The sequence below is a fragment of the Nothobranchius furzeri genome, chromosome 1 (genome assembly GCF_043380555.1).
Source record: "Nothobranchius furzeri strain GRZ-AD chromosome 1, NfurGRZ-RIMD1, whole genome shotgun sequence".
Classification (NCBI taxonomy): Eukaryota; Metazoa; Chordata; class Actinopteri; order Cyprinodontiformes; family Nothobranchiidae; genus Nothobranchius; species Nothobranchius furzeri.
In genome coordinates this window covers 34,461,927-34,474,709 of record NC_091741.1, presented here as the reverse complement: position 1 = coordinate 34,474,709, position 12,783 = coordinate 34,461,927, and the positions used below count along the sequence as shown (strand labels likewise).

Genomic DNA, 12,783 nt, shown 5'->3' with positions numbered 1-12,783 from the left:
GAAATGAAACGATCGAAAGCATTCTCACAAGAGAAAAGCCAAGAGTGAATGTGTACGAGTTTTAAAACACCCAAGACAACCAGTTTCATCCTTTTTAAGGGGTGTTCAGTTCTTTGGGGAAATATTTTAACCAAACTCTTCATTTAGTGAAGTTAAAATCAAACGAGCAGAAGTGGTTCTGTTGGTTTGGAACGGGTTTATCTGTGAACTGGTCCCGTGTTTGAACTGGTTCTTAACCTGTGGTGTGTTAGCTCGAGTTTAGGAGCTCTAGCGCCTCCTCGTGGACTGAAGCAGGACTGATGGTGGGTTAGAACAAGTCTGATCTGATTTGCCATCCGACTCAAGTTTAAGGGTCATGGGTGACGGGATTTCGGACGGCAGCTCACTTTAGATCTTCACCGCTGGACAAATCCTGGATGTGGATCAGGTTTGCTTCAGCTTTTGTTTGCAACACAAAGACCATGATGGTTAGATAGAGATGATTAGAACACTCATGGGGTTGGGTTTTTTTCTGGTCTGCCTGTAACGTTTAAAGGGAATTCCCGGTGAGGTGACTCGGGTAGAAGTATGCTGGCCCCGCCCCCAGGCAGGTGACAAACTGGAAAGCGTGTGTGTTCTGTCATTGCGAGGACCAGATGTGGTTTTGTTTGGTTGTTGGTGAGATTAAAACATTTACTCACAAAACAACTTTTAATTTAAATGTTTTTAATGGCAGAAAAATCAGAACATTTGTTGGTAAATTATATAAAAAGAGGTGAAATATTCTTTTTAATCCATCACTCCCCCTTCACTTCAGTTAAATCTGTCTCAGGAAAAACTAAGGAAACTAACTAGAATCCAACAGTAATGTAAGTTAAAACTTAACCACCAAGTTAAGCATCATTAAGAATCTTAACAACGTTTCAGATGTAGTTTTGTCTTCAGGGAAACGTTTTAAGCTTTGTGTTTAAAGTCCCAACAGGATAAACGGGTGCTGAGACCTAGGTGGTGCTACTCAGCCCACCGAACCGGCTTAAGCTCACTGATGGTGCTGGAACTAAACCTACACCAGTGAAAGTAGGTAAGTAGGTCTCGTCGTACTTGTGGTCTCTGCAGATTTCTGCACCAGTTAGAAGAAGTGGCTTGGTTAGACAACCACTGCAAGTCCAGCATGTCTTTTAATTCAGCATCAACTATGACAGGACATTTTTGTTGTAATATAAAAGTACCAGTCTTATTGCATGTAAAGGTCAGAGGTCAACAGGTGCTTTCTTTTCATTGGTTTCTTTGTTTTTTTTTGTGTTCGATTCTGGCAGATTTTATAACCTTTTCCTGTAATCTGTCCTGCATTCTTCTCTAAACCTGCCCAAACACCATAATCAGGTGTCAGAGGGTTTTAATGGTTAGTGACAGCGGTGCACAAAACTGGTACACATGCACACCAGTTCCCTTGTCTCTGGTTTTACGTCAGCATGAGTTCTCCCCTTAAGATGTTCCCCAACTGCTCAGCAAAAACACGCATATGCTCGTTCCTGGGCCGCTCTGCCGGTACTACAGGGGAACTCCGGCCACAGCGGAAGCTCAGACCCCGCCTCCACCACGACGTTTGTAAAAGTCATGTTCAGCCTTGTTAATTCATCTCTTTTGGGGGGTAGTTCTTTCTTGTTGTTATGATGGAAGCAGCTTTACTGAGTTTTATAATCAAGGTTGTTCATCAGCTTTAGTGTCGTTTCCAAGAGAAACAGGTTTAAAGTGGCCGTGTCATCAGAGAGCTCAGAGTTGTAAACCAAGATCATGAAATGCTGAGAAACGATGAACTAATGTCTGAGCGATGGGTTCATAGCTTAAGCTGCGACGGTCGGCTCCACATCTGGGAAGAAAGCTGGTTCTAGGACGTTTTGTGTTTGCGAAGGCTGATTCGGAGTGGGTGAAGTGCGTTAGAAATGGCCGTGAACTGTTTCTGAGTGGTTTGGGAGAGATTTTGTGAAATCAGGTGTTTCTGATCTGTAACGTAACTCAGCTGGTGAAGAGAAAATGACTTCCCCAGGGCAGCTGTGGCTACATCGTAGCTCATCCCCACCAGTGTGTGAATGGGTGAATGACTGATTGTGTTGTAAAGCGCTTTGAGGGGTTCCATGACTCTAGAAGGCGCTATATCAAATACAGGCCATTTATGCGCCTTTAACAATGATTCTGGTCCCCATGGAGGAACTCGTTGGTGCTCACAGTTTGTTGTTTGACTTCATTTACTGCATTTTATTAGTCATTTCAAGAGATGGTGCCTATTATAGGTTTTATTCTGTATTTATAACCACATTTATTTTCAAATGCATGAAGGTGTTAGGTGGATTTCTCTACTTTTCCAGTTACATTTACTCTGATGACCTTTGTGTTGTGGTGTTCTGAAAGCATCTGGGGTTTTGTGATGTCAGAAAGACCCGGGTGCATCCCTCGAGTTTACAAACCTTTTCAATTCAGAACAAACACAAGTCCAAAGAAAAATGTTTATGTCAAAGGTGGGCGAAACCTGAGCTAAAAGCTGGATCAGAACTTTTGCTCGGGACTGAGTGAGTCATTTCTAAGAAACCACACTGGCAGTTTTCTCAGGTCTCAGAGCTGCAAACCCGGGAGCGTCGAAGCACACCCGAACACATCGCTGCCCTATTTAGCAGGCGCTGCCACAGAGAGTCTCGACTGCCACTCTGTGACCAGCTCTGAGTGTGGGGGAAGCCGGCGGGCTCGGCCTGCAGCCGGGTACCGTTCATGCGGAGACGACGGAAACACGCAGCTAAAGTCACAGGCTTCTGCAGAAAACACTAAAGTGTGAAAAACACGAATGAGGTTGGGCTGCTGCTGCTGGCTGTGATGCACATGATAACACAATCTAGCAATATAAAGCAGGAGAACACCTGCCCCCCTCCAGCTCGGCTGTGTGACTGCACTAACCTGTCCTGTGGGACCTTCACCATGTGACCCTCATGTCCATGCTGTCTCTGGAGGAGCAGCTAGGAAACAAGACCTCCTGTAACTTCAAATGAACCAAAGCTTCCTCCCAGCTTCTCTTTAAGCTGAATTTAACATCAGTTTATCATCATGAAACAAAAGAATAAAGTGGAACAAGAACTTCTATCTTCTATTTCTCTCTCCTTTTAACTTCTCCGTGTCCCTAAATAAAAGAGACAGACGATCACGCTGCAGCTGCCGTCACTGACCCCGCCCCCTCCCCAAGACCGGATCTCCCTACATCACAACACTCGGTCTGACTGAGCGCTTCCAGGAGAAACAATAATGAAATTATGAAAATAATAACGCATTTGGAGGAGCGTCCTCCGATCCTCTCTCTTGTGTGAGCACACAATCTCTCTCTCTCTCTCTCTCTCTCTCTCTCTCTCTCTCTCTCTCTCTCTCTCTCTCTCTCTCTCTCTCTCTCTCAGTCGCTGATCGAGCGAGCAGAGTGCACCGCGCGACAACCCGCTCAATTAACATAAATCACGTCCCAAGTCCAACAAAACCGATCGGGCTGATTCGGTTCGGGTTCGGTCTCAGGTTATAACTCCAGCGCTCAGCCCTGCAGTACCACATTAAGGCGGACCAAAGTTTCCTACCCGGTAGATGTGGAGAACACCGCTCTGACAGATGTGGATGCTGCGCTGGTGCCGCCGTTAAAATAACTAAACTACATTCCACCATAACTGATTATGGTTCTCTTCTATGATGCAGAATCGTTTATGCCCGCATCTCATGCATTGATTATTAGATTTTTTTCCTCCGCTCTATCTGTCCTACATCTCCCAGTCGGCCGTCAGGGGTAGGGGTGGGGGGTGCGCGCGGGGTTTAGGGGCCACAAAGAGATGGCTCGCGGGCGCCATTTGCGGATCACTGCTTCACAGCGATCCTCATACTAAGCAAGCATGCAGCCACAGTGGAGAGGAAAACTCCCTTTTAACAGGAAGAAACCTCCAGAGAATCCTGGCTCAGTATAAGCAGCCATCCTCCACGACTCACTGGGGATGGAGAAGACAGAGCACACACACACACACACACACACACACACACACACACACGCACGCACGCACGCACGCACGCACGCACGCACACACACACACATTGCTACATTGTAGCCTCAGCTGCCCTGGACCACACTGATAGAAGCGAGGCTGCCGTACAGACACCACCGGTAACGGCAACTACCCAAGGACATGACTGCAGCCGGCGGGGCTTGAACCTGCAACCCTCCGGTCATGAGGCTGACAACACTGATAATTATGTCACTGTTAGCACATTTCAGCATTTTCTCTGCACTTCAAACCACTGAGGTCTCATTTGAGGTGAAGAAACCACAGACACATTTTGCTCCTCGTTTCTCCACATTGAGACCTGCTTGGGTGTTTTCAGAGCGTTGGGTCGCCCTGAGCAGGCATGATGCAACTAGAATTACCGCTCAGGTGGGAGGGCACCGCCCGCTGCCAAAGAGAAGCCTCTCCTTAGTCATTTATGTCACTGCTGGGAGTCTGAAAAGTAAAAGCAGCGCCTCCTGCTGTGTGGACGCCAGAGCTAAAAGGCTGTGATTTATTTTAATCAGACGAAACCGGTTCTCATAGTTGGTGTTGGTAACCAGGTTTGATTCTGTAAAATTGACCTCCACTGCGGTCTGTATTGCTCAAAATCTCTAAGACCTATGTTTGCATGTTGCCAGTAGAGCAGAACCGCAGCGGGTGTTTGAGACGCCATAATGGAGAGACAGGTTTGTGTTGGGTCGACTGGTCCCGAGATTATCCTCTGATGCAGAAGCTGAACGATCTGATAGATCCAAACAGCAGAGGTCTGTCAGCTGAGACTCGTGTTTCTGATTTATACACACTTCCTGGTTTTTATCTATTTGTCTCTAAATGTTTTAAATCATCTTGTTTGATTGGATGCAACTAGAACTAGTGTTAAGGATTTTTAGATGTTTTGGGCTGGAGGCTAGGAGGGAGATCCGGCCGTCCGGCTGGGGTCTGGGGTGGTGGGTTGCTGTGCTCAGCGTTGGGCGGGGGAGCCTGCTTATCAGCCCCCCAGCAGAAAGGGTCGAACTCTGGTTACCGGTGATGGTTGTACCCAATGTGCAGCAGTACCGGGACCAGAGTGAATAGGGTGTGTATGGGGAGCATGAGTGGGTGTACGGCGTGCATTTTTGTAAGTCTTTGGTTGTATGTGTATGTGTGAGCATGAGGGAGGGAGTGTGTGACTGTGTTTGTGTATGACTGTATATGTCAGGTGGGGCCTTTGACTCCTCCCCTCTCCTGGTACTTCTTTTGATGATATAGATCTTTGTCCCCCCTCCCCCTGCCACACCTGGTGTGAGGGGTTGTGCCATGGTCTGCCTGGGTCAGGGGGTTTAAGATTTTTGGCGCCTGCCCGACCAATCCCGGTGGCTGCCTGGTGGGGTCTGGGTCCCTGGGCTTTGCTGGGTCCCCGGCGGGGGGTGGTCGCCCCTGGGTCCCGGGTCATTGGGTCCCAGGCTTCGTATTCACTCAGAGACAACAGAAGAGAGAGTCAAGTTTAAAAGTTAAGAATTTTATTACTAACAAATTAAACTAGACTGACTTTAAACACTACATGTATGGTGTAACTAAGGTGGATGAGACGGTGAATGGGTGACGTGTGATGTTGATCAGAACCAGCAAATCCGAAGAAGCAATTAGTTCTGATGGGAAATGAAGGTGATGTCTTCGCGCTAAGCTTTGGTTAGGAGATTCATAAACACATTCGACGCTATTTTGTCGGTCTACGTACCCTGAGCGGAAGTCCCCGTCTAGATCAGGAGGTGTAGAGGTCCAGCTTGACCTTATGGAGCCGGAGCTTGTAGAAGAAGCCACGGCAGCCGACCACCCGTCCTGGGATACTTCCGGGTCACGACAATTTGTTGGCGTCTGGTGAGACCCGAGCCTGGGTCTTGATGGTTCAGCTTTTATTCTGAAAGGAACCGTTGCCACAGTTGGAACAGCAACAGATTTTTCAGCTTATCAGTGGTTCTTTTGGTTGAAAAGTTTAGATCAGGATTGGCCACTCCGTCACTTTCTCTGGAACACTTTGAACTGGCGTTAGAGCTGACGTGGCGTAGTTTTATACTTTGGATGTTATGGTTTATGGTCGAATAAAAAATTACCAAACACCATCAAAACCATGCCTCTGTCAGATCTGGCAAATTCTGATTGGATCAGTGAAAGCAATGTGCCATGTGTTTTTAACGCTACATGAAATCAGTTCTCTTGGAACATTTAAAGTCATATCACTCATCATATTCTATAGGATCATAATAAAGTAGTTAATATTTTGATTTCACAGATCGGTCACTTCTTATTTATTGACTAACACTTTGATGGATTAGCTTTATTAAAATAGAGTTCTTTGATTAATTAAAAGAAAAGAGTTCATTCTTCTGAGCTGAAAATAAGCAGGTTAGAAGGAATGCATGAGACCTTGAGACCATATCTCATGCAGACTAGTCCTGTGTCATTTCATTCCGTTGCACGGCTCTAAAACAATCCTATCAGATATTCCTGCCGTGTGTGGTGTGTTAAGAGCACTGTGGTCTGCTTGGAAGCACATTGTAACTGCTCCAGTCACAAATTTTATCTTTCAAACATTTTTGATTGCCTTTGTCTGATATCGAGGGCAAATGCGCATCCTGTCTGTTGAATGTGATGTGTAGCCAATCAGAGAGCGTTGTGATGGAAGCACGGTCTTCCTTTGCCATGTTTGTTTACTCTGAAGTCTCGTTTTCAGAGGTGCTGTTAGAGGTTTTGTAGATGTGTAAGCAAACGATGAGCAGCAGAAATATGTGTTTCACCTACTAATGATTAAAAACAGCTAAAACTCTCCAGGCTTTTAACAAATCACAAGAGTTGAAAGAGGAATCGTGTTTTCATTTTATTTAAGAAACAGTAAATCTGGTATCAAGCAGCAGTTCAACACTGAAACATTTTAATTCTGCTGCTCGTACAACTGGCTGCCACTAGATGGCAGCTTCACCGACATCGGAGTCTTCCAGATCATTGCCTCTGGACTCGACCTGGACTTGGTTGCCTTTGACTTGGACTTGACTCAAGACTTGACTGGAAAGACTTGTAACTTGCAAAGCAGTGACTTGGTCACACCTCTGGCAAATATCAATAAAATACAACCTCAATATAAATATTTCATGTAAATTCTGTAAAAACATCTTGTATTTGAGCTCAAATTAAATAAATGAATAAATACAAATATAAAAGTTTAAATATAATAAATATGTTTTGACGAGCGGGGCATCAGTAGTCGGTGGTGGCTTTGGGAGTTACGCAGTAGTCATTCAGGTACGTAAACAGGATGTCGATCTCTCCCACTGCTTTGTTTATGCCTTGATCGCCCTCCATCTGGAACAAACACGAGACAAACATCGATCAGACGTCATCCTGCACGATGCTTCTGTTTAACTCCATTCAAAATAACAGGCTGATCCAAATCCAGAGTGCTGCGAATCATCTTTTTATTTCACAGCTGATTAAAAATGTTAGCATGAGGCTCAAAGATGGGCGAGGATCTGAATCCGAACAGCAACTCCTCTTTTCTCTGGATTTGGGTTCAGATTTGATCCGAACATTTAAACTGAAATTAGAATTTAAATGAATACAAACTCAAATCATGTCTTTGGTCTGACTGAATGTCTTAATGGAGCCTGAGGTAAAACATCTAGATTACAGATTACTGAAGAAGTCGCATTCATGATCCTGCTGAGGTTCGGAGCGACGCGTTTGAGGATAACAGACCTAACTTTGAAGCTCCAGGGCAGAAAACTGATTCGATGAACGCTGACTCGGCTGTTCAGCTCGTCCCGTTTTAAACTCACCTTTTCGAGTTTCCTGCGGAACTCGACGGCGTGGTGATGGTCGTGATAATGAGTCACGTTCTGCAGAGACAAGAAGATCAGGAGGTTAGCAGCTGTTATCAGCTGGATCTCCTCGTCAGTGCGTGTGTGTTCTTGGTGCGAAACCACAGAAACTGGTTATCGATTTCAGCATCAACCACATAACTGGAGACAAAAGTCCATGTCAAAGGCACGGTGAGACATGAAACCCACGGGTACAGTCGCTCTAACTGCTAATATTCCCATTTCACCTGTCACAGACGCCCTTCAGAGGCCTAAAACTAAAGGCTGCACACTTTCTTGGCTCCAAAACAAACAAACAAAAACATTTTAGCCTATAATCTTGTTTTTTTTTTTACTCTTTCTTTGTTTTTGAGTAAAGATTTAAATGTAGAATAATCTGTTTCTTATCATTTTAACGTGTTTTAAAGTTATAAGCAGATTAAACACTTACACAGCCCTTATCCTTCAGGTCAAGGCTAACGCGGTGAAGGTCGGTCTTCAGCTGGTGCGTACTGGGATGCACGTTGTCATAGTGATTCAGGATGTTGCGCAGATAGAAGTCGAGGATGTTGGCGTGGAGGCAGCAGATCTCCATGTGGTTCTGAAGGAGACGGAGAGGTTAAAGAGCGGCTGCTCCATCATTAGCCACAGCTTCAGAACAGGTGAAGCTGTTTGTCTCTCACCTGGTCGGTGTTGACTCTGGGTATCAGTCTGACACTTGTGTCCTCCTCCCGCTGCATCTTCTGGGCCTGAAATCACAAACCAACACCACAGATCAGTCAAGTTCACCTGGTTAATGTAGTCTAATGAGCCTAAAACAACACCTCACCACCCTAACCCACCAACTCAAATGGCCTGTATTTGATATAGCATCTTCTAGAGTCCTAGAACCCCCCAAGGCACTTTACAGCACAATTCACACACACATTCACTCCCTGGTGGTGATGAGCTACAATGTAGCCACAACTGCCCTGGGGAGCGCTGACAGAGGCAAGGTTGATGAACTCTAGTGCCACCGGTCCCTCCGACCTTCACCAGCAGGCAAGGCGGGTTACGTGTCTTGCCCAAGGACACAACAGCAGCATTCTCTGGTGGGAGCTGGGATTGATCCTACAACCCTCCGATTACCAGACAACCCGCTCAACCTCCTGAGCTGCTGCTGTCCCTGGAACATGACTAAACACGGTGACGTTTGCAGCTCTGGATGTTTTTACAGGTGACCCAATGTTCAGCTCTGCTGGCGTTCCGTAGAGGAAGCCTCGAGCGTCGAGGAGTTCATCGTTGGTAGGCTTGTTCTGAAGCGCAAGCGTGGATAAAGTTCAGACATAAACTCCTTTCAGCCGTGTAATGATTCCTTTGGCGCAGTTTTATGTTTTGATGATTTTCCATTAAAGTGTTTTTCTGTTTGACATAAAATCAAGTCAGTTTCATGTCTAACATCGCAGTCAGGACTTACGTGTTGCGACACCACCCGGACAGCGTTGTGCGTCTTCTGGTCTCGTAGCGGCGGGCTGAGGTGCAAAGGGTGCGTCATCACCTCTTCGACCCAGCCAATCAGGAGCAGGACGGCGAGCGCAGCCACAGCCGGGCGCAGGAAAGAGTCGAGTGCAGTGCTGTCGAGCTTCATGATGCAGGAAGGTGGAGGATTTTGATCGGTTCAGAGCAAACAGGGACGTCTGAGCTGCAAGACAGAAACAGAAGGTTCAAAAACAAAACTACGAGCAATGTGATGGAGAAGCTGCTGCTGCTCCAGTTCACCAACCTGTCAGCAGGTGCTGCAGTGAAGACGTCTCCGAGCCTCGGCCTTTTATATGCATCAACCTCCGCCCCCGCCGCAGAAATATAGGCCATCCAAAAACCCCTACACACACACACACACACACACACACACACACACACACACTCTGTCAGGTGAGCGCTGACCTTGTGCACTCTGTTTACTGACACACAAAAGGAAATTAACTGTCATTCAAGATGTGACGTCATATTACAAATATCAGTTTGCTTGAAGCATTTCACCTCTACCTTTCTTTACTTATCTAATTTCCTCTCTGGCCGTGTGTGTGTGTGTGTGTGTGTGTGTGTGTGTGTGTGTGTGTGTGTGTGTGTGTGGTCTCATCTTACGAGTTTGCAGAATTATTGTTGTAGTATTATGTAACTGTGAATGTTGTCTGGAAGGATGCAGGAAGTTTTAAAGGAAATGAAGCAGATCACCTGTAAGTCGCTTTGGACAAAAGCGTCTGCTAAATAAACAACATAAACATATTGTAATATAGGTAGAAACTGGATCTTTCCCTAAAACATATCTAGCCCCCATAACTCGATCCCTGCACCTGGATGAAAAACCGGACATTTTGATCAATGTAGGAACCCCCACCCCCCCACCCCCACCCCCCTCCCAGACGCCGCAGACAGAGAGTGAAAAGTGGACACTTCTGGGGGAAAGAGGTCGTATGGTCAGCCTACAGTAGCACCAACCATAGAGATGTACAAACTAGTGAGAAAAGCTATTTTTGATCTTCTTTGTCTGCAGCAGTTTTAGTGCTTTTCGGTGCACCGCTGCTGATACAGCGCCCCTGTAGTGGTGCAACGCTGCAACTGCAGTTAAAATAACATGCATATAGCCGGGGGCAGAGTGAAATCAGGCTGGGGCGGCACAAAAATAGCTGGAGGCGGCCGCCACGCAAATTTGAACGCAGGAAAACCCTGTCTACTACACCTGTAAGTGTGCAGGAGGCACGTTTAACAGAATTAAATAGAGTTTTAGTTTATGCATTATTAGTACATGTTATGTCAGCAGAACACATTTATATTGTAGGGAAAGAAATAAGGTCCATGTGTAGCCTTTGTTTTATTATTTTACACTCTTACACCAGTAGGCGGCCAACCTGAGTCACTCTTGACATTTTGTGTCCATTGGGCGGTGGTGGCCTGGGATGGTTTCAAATGCCCAGCTTGAATTTTTATCCCAGTCTGACCTGCGTTCAGCTAGATTTCAGTGCTTATCAGAATCAGTACTCCGCTTCCCCTCTTCACTCTGTCTTAAATCCGACCTATTTGTAGTCATCACATTAGTATTTGTAGATTTGATTCCTCAGGATGGCATTTGGGTGGGTGGTTGGGGCCTAAAGTAATACTTTCACCAGGGCACAACTCACCCTTGCTATGCCACTGCCTCACACTTACGGTTGTGCTTTTTGCAGGTGACTAATTAGTGACTTATATTTTACTTTACACATCAATAAAGATATTTTAAATTTAACAAGATTTACATTTTTCCGTATATTTGCTTTTGAAACAAGAAATAAGTGTGCACATAATAACCAGCATGATGTCACAGCTCCAGCTCCTCAACAATCCCCGAACTCCACTACCCAGCAGTCACCACCTGATGCTTCCTGATCACGTGACACGCCCACTCTATTTAGGGAAGTAAATTGTGATTGGTCTGTATTTGTATAGCGCCTTCTTAGTGTTCTACAACCCCCAAGGCGCTTCACAACACAGTCATTCACCCATGCAGACACATATTCACTCCCTGGTGGGGATGAGCTACGATGTAGCCACAGCTGCCCTGGGCACTGACACTGACCGCTCCGACCTCCACCAGCAGGCAAGGTGGGTTAAGCGTCTTGCCTGAGGACACAACAGCAGCATTCTCTGGTCAGAGCGGGGATCGAACCTGCAACCTTCCAATTGCTGGACTACTTCCTGAGCTGCTGCTGTCCCTGAAGTGGTTCTGTTCTGCTCGCCACTCAGTCATCGTTCCTGTTTGAACCTTGCTACGAGTTACCAGACCAGCCAACCTTCGTACCAGACTGCCGACTTCTATGTCCTGATCCCCCGGTCAGCATGTGACTCGATTCCTATAGCAAACTGCATGTCTGCTCCACCCAGCGCTAGTCACTCCGCGTTTGGGTTTACTCTCACACGTCACAACCAAACTCCAGTTCTGTCATCCGGTCCTGATTCCGGCCCGACACATGATTTACTCTCCTAATTACCCTCTTGCAAAGCACTCGTCTTTTGTAGGATAGGTAGGCATTTTTATGTATTGCCCCATATTTCCACACTAGGCCATAATAGGGCAGCACACAAAGTGTTTTATGAATGATCAAAGAGCTGATTTATTGGTTTTACATAATTCCACTGCTTCTTGATATAATTTTCACCCGCACATTTATTGTGAGGCTTCCAGGGAAGCCTGTGGTCTAGTATCACTCCCAGAATTTTTGTCTCATATACTCTTTAGTATATACATTATTATTATTACCAAACGTTTACCTGTATTCATTTTGTCATCTTCCAAATAACAGATTTGATTTTTACTTTTACTAATTGTAGCTAAAAGTATGAAGTTTTCTATTTCTCACTGGGGTGTGTTAAATATCCTTTCTGCTGGTAATTTCAAGAAAATTAAGCTTTAAATTGTGATTCATTTAATTTTTGAGAAATAAAAGAGCTGTTTGTTTCTGGAAGGAAGGCTTTATTTTTAGTACAATAACTTCCTCAAAGATGTTTAGACTAGAGCCCTGCACGGGCCTAAAATCTGAGCCCCAGCCCGACCCGGCCCGAAAAGGTTTTCAGGATTCTCTGGCCCGGCCCGAGCCCGACTTTTTTTTTAACCAACTAAATGAAAACAAAGTGCGTCAATCCTGACCAATGTGTTAAAAGACGTGCAGGATCCGATCAATTTGTTTTTCCCTCGTTTACCGTCACGGAGATGACGGCGCACTGGCTCTGGTGGTAATCAAGTTAAATTTTATCTCTTTCCAACATTTTTCACAAGAAAACAGAACAGTCAAAAGCAGGGCTTGTGTTGACCGGATAGTTCCCGTATTTGACCGTTTATTTTGACGGAGAAAGAATAGAAAGAATTACCCCGACGCATGCAGACGAACTGACATTTTATTCTA

At 45.6% G+C, this 12,783-nt stretch overlaps 1 protein-coding gene across 1 annotated transcript; it reads right to left on the bottom strand.

The window, feature by feature from the left end:
* Window positions 1-6,878: 6,878 nt before the first annotated feature.
* On the bottom strand, window positions 6,879-9,649 carry il22 (interleukin 22). The gene is made up of 6 exons (XM_070553725.1): window positions 9,630-9,649; window positions 9,324-9,548; window positions 8,551-8,616; window positions 8,319-8,468; window positions 7,847-7,906; window positions 6,879-7,373 (listed from the first exon to the last, which is right to left on the bottom strand). Exons 2-6 carry the CDS (start codon window positions 9,492-9,494, stop codon window positions 7,269-7,271), a joined length of 552 nt encoding a protein of 183 aa, XP_070409826.1. The 5' UTR covers window positions 9,495-9,548; window positions 9,630-9,649; the 3' UTR covers window positions 6,879-7,268.
* Window positions 9,650-12,783: the final 3,134 nt, after the last annotated feature.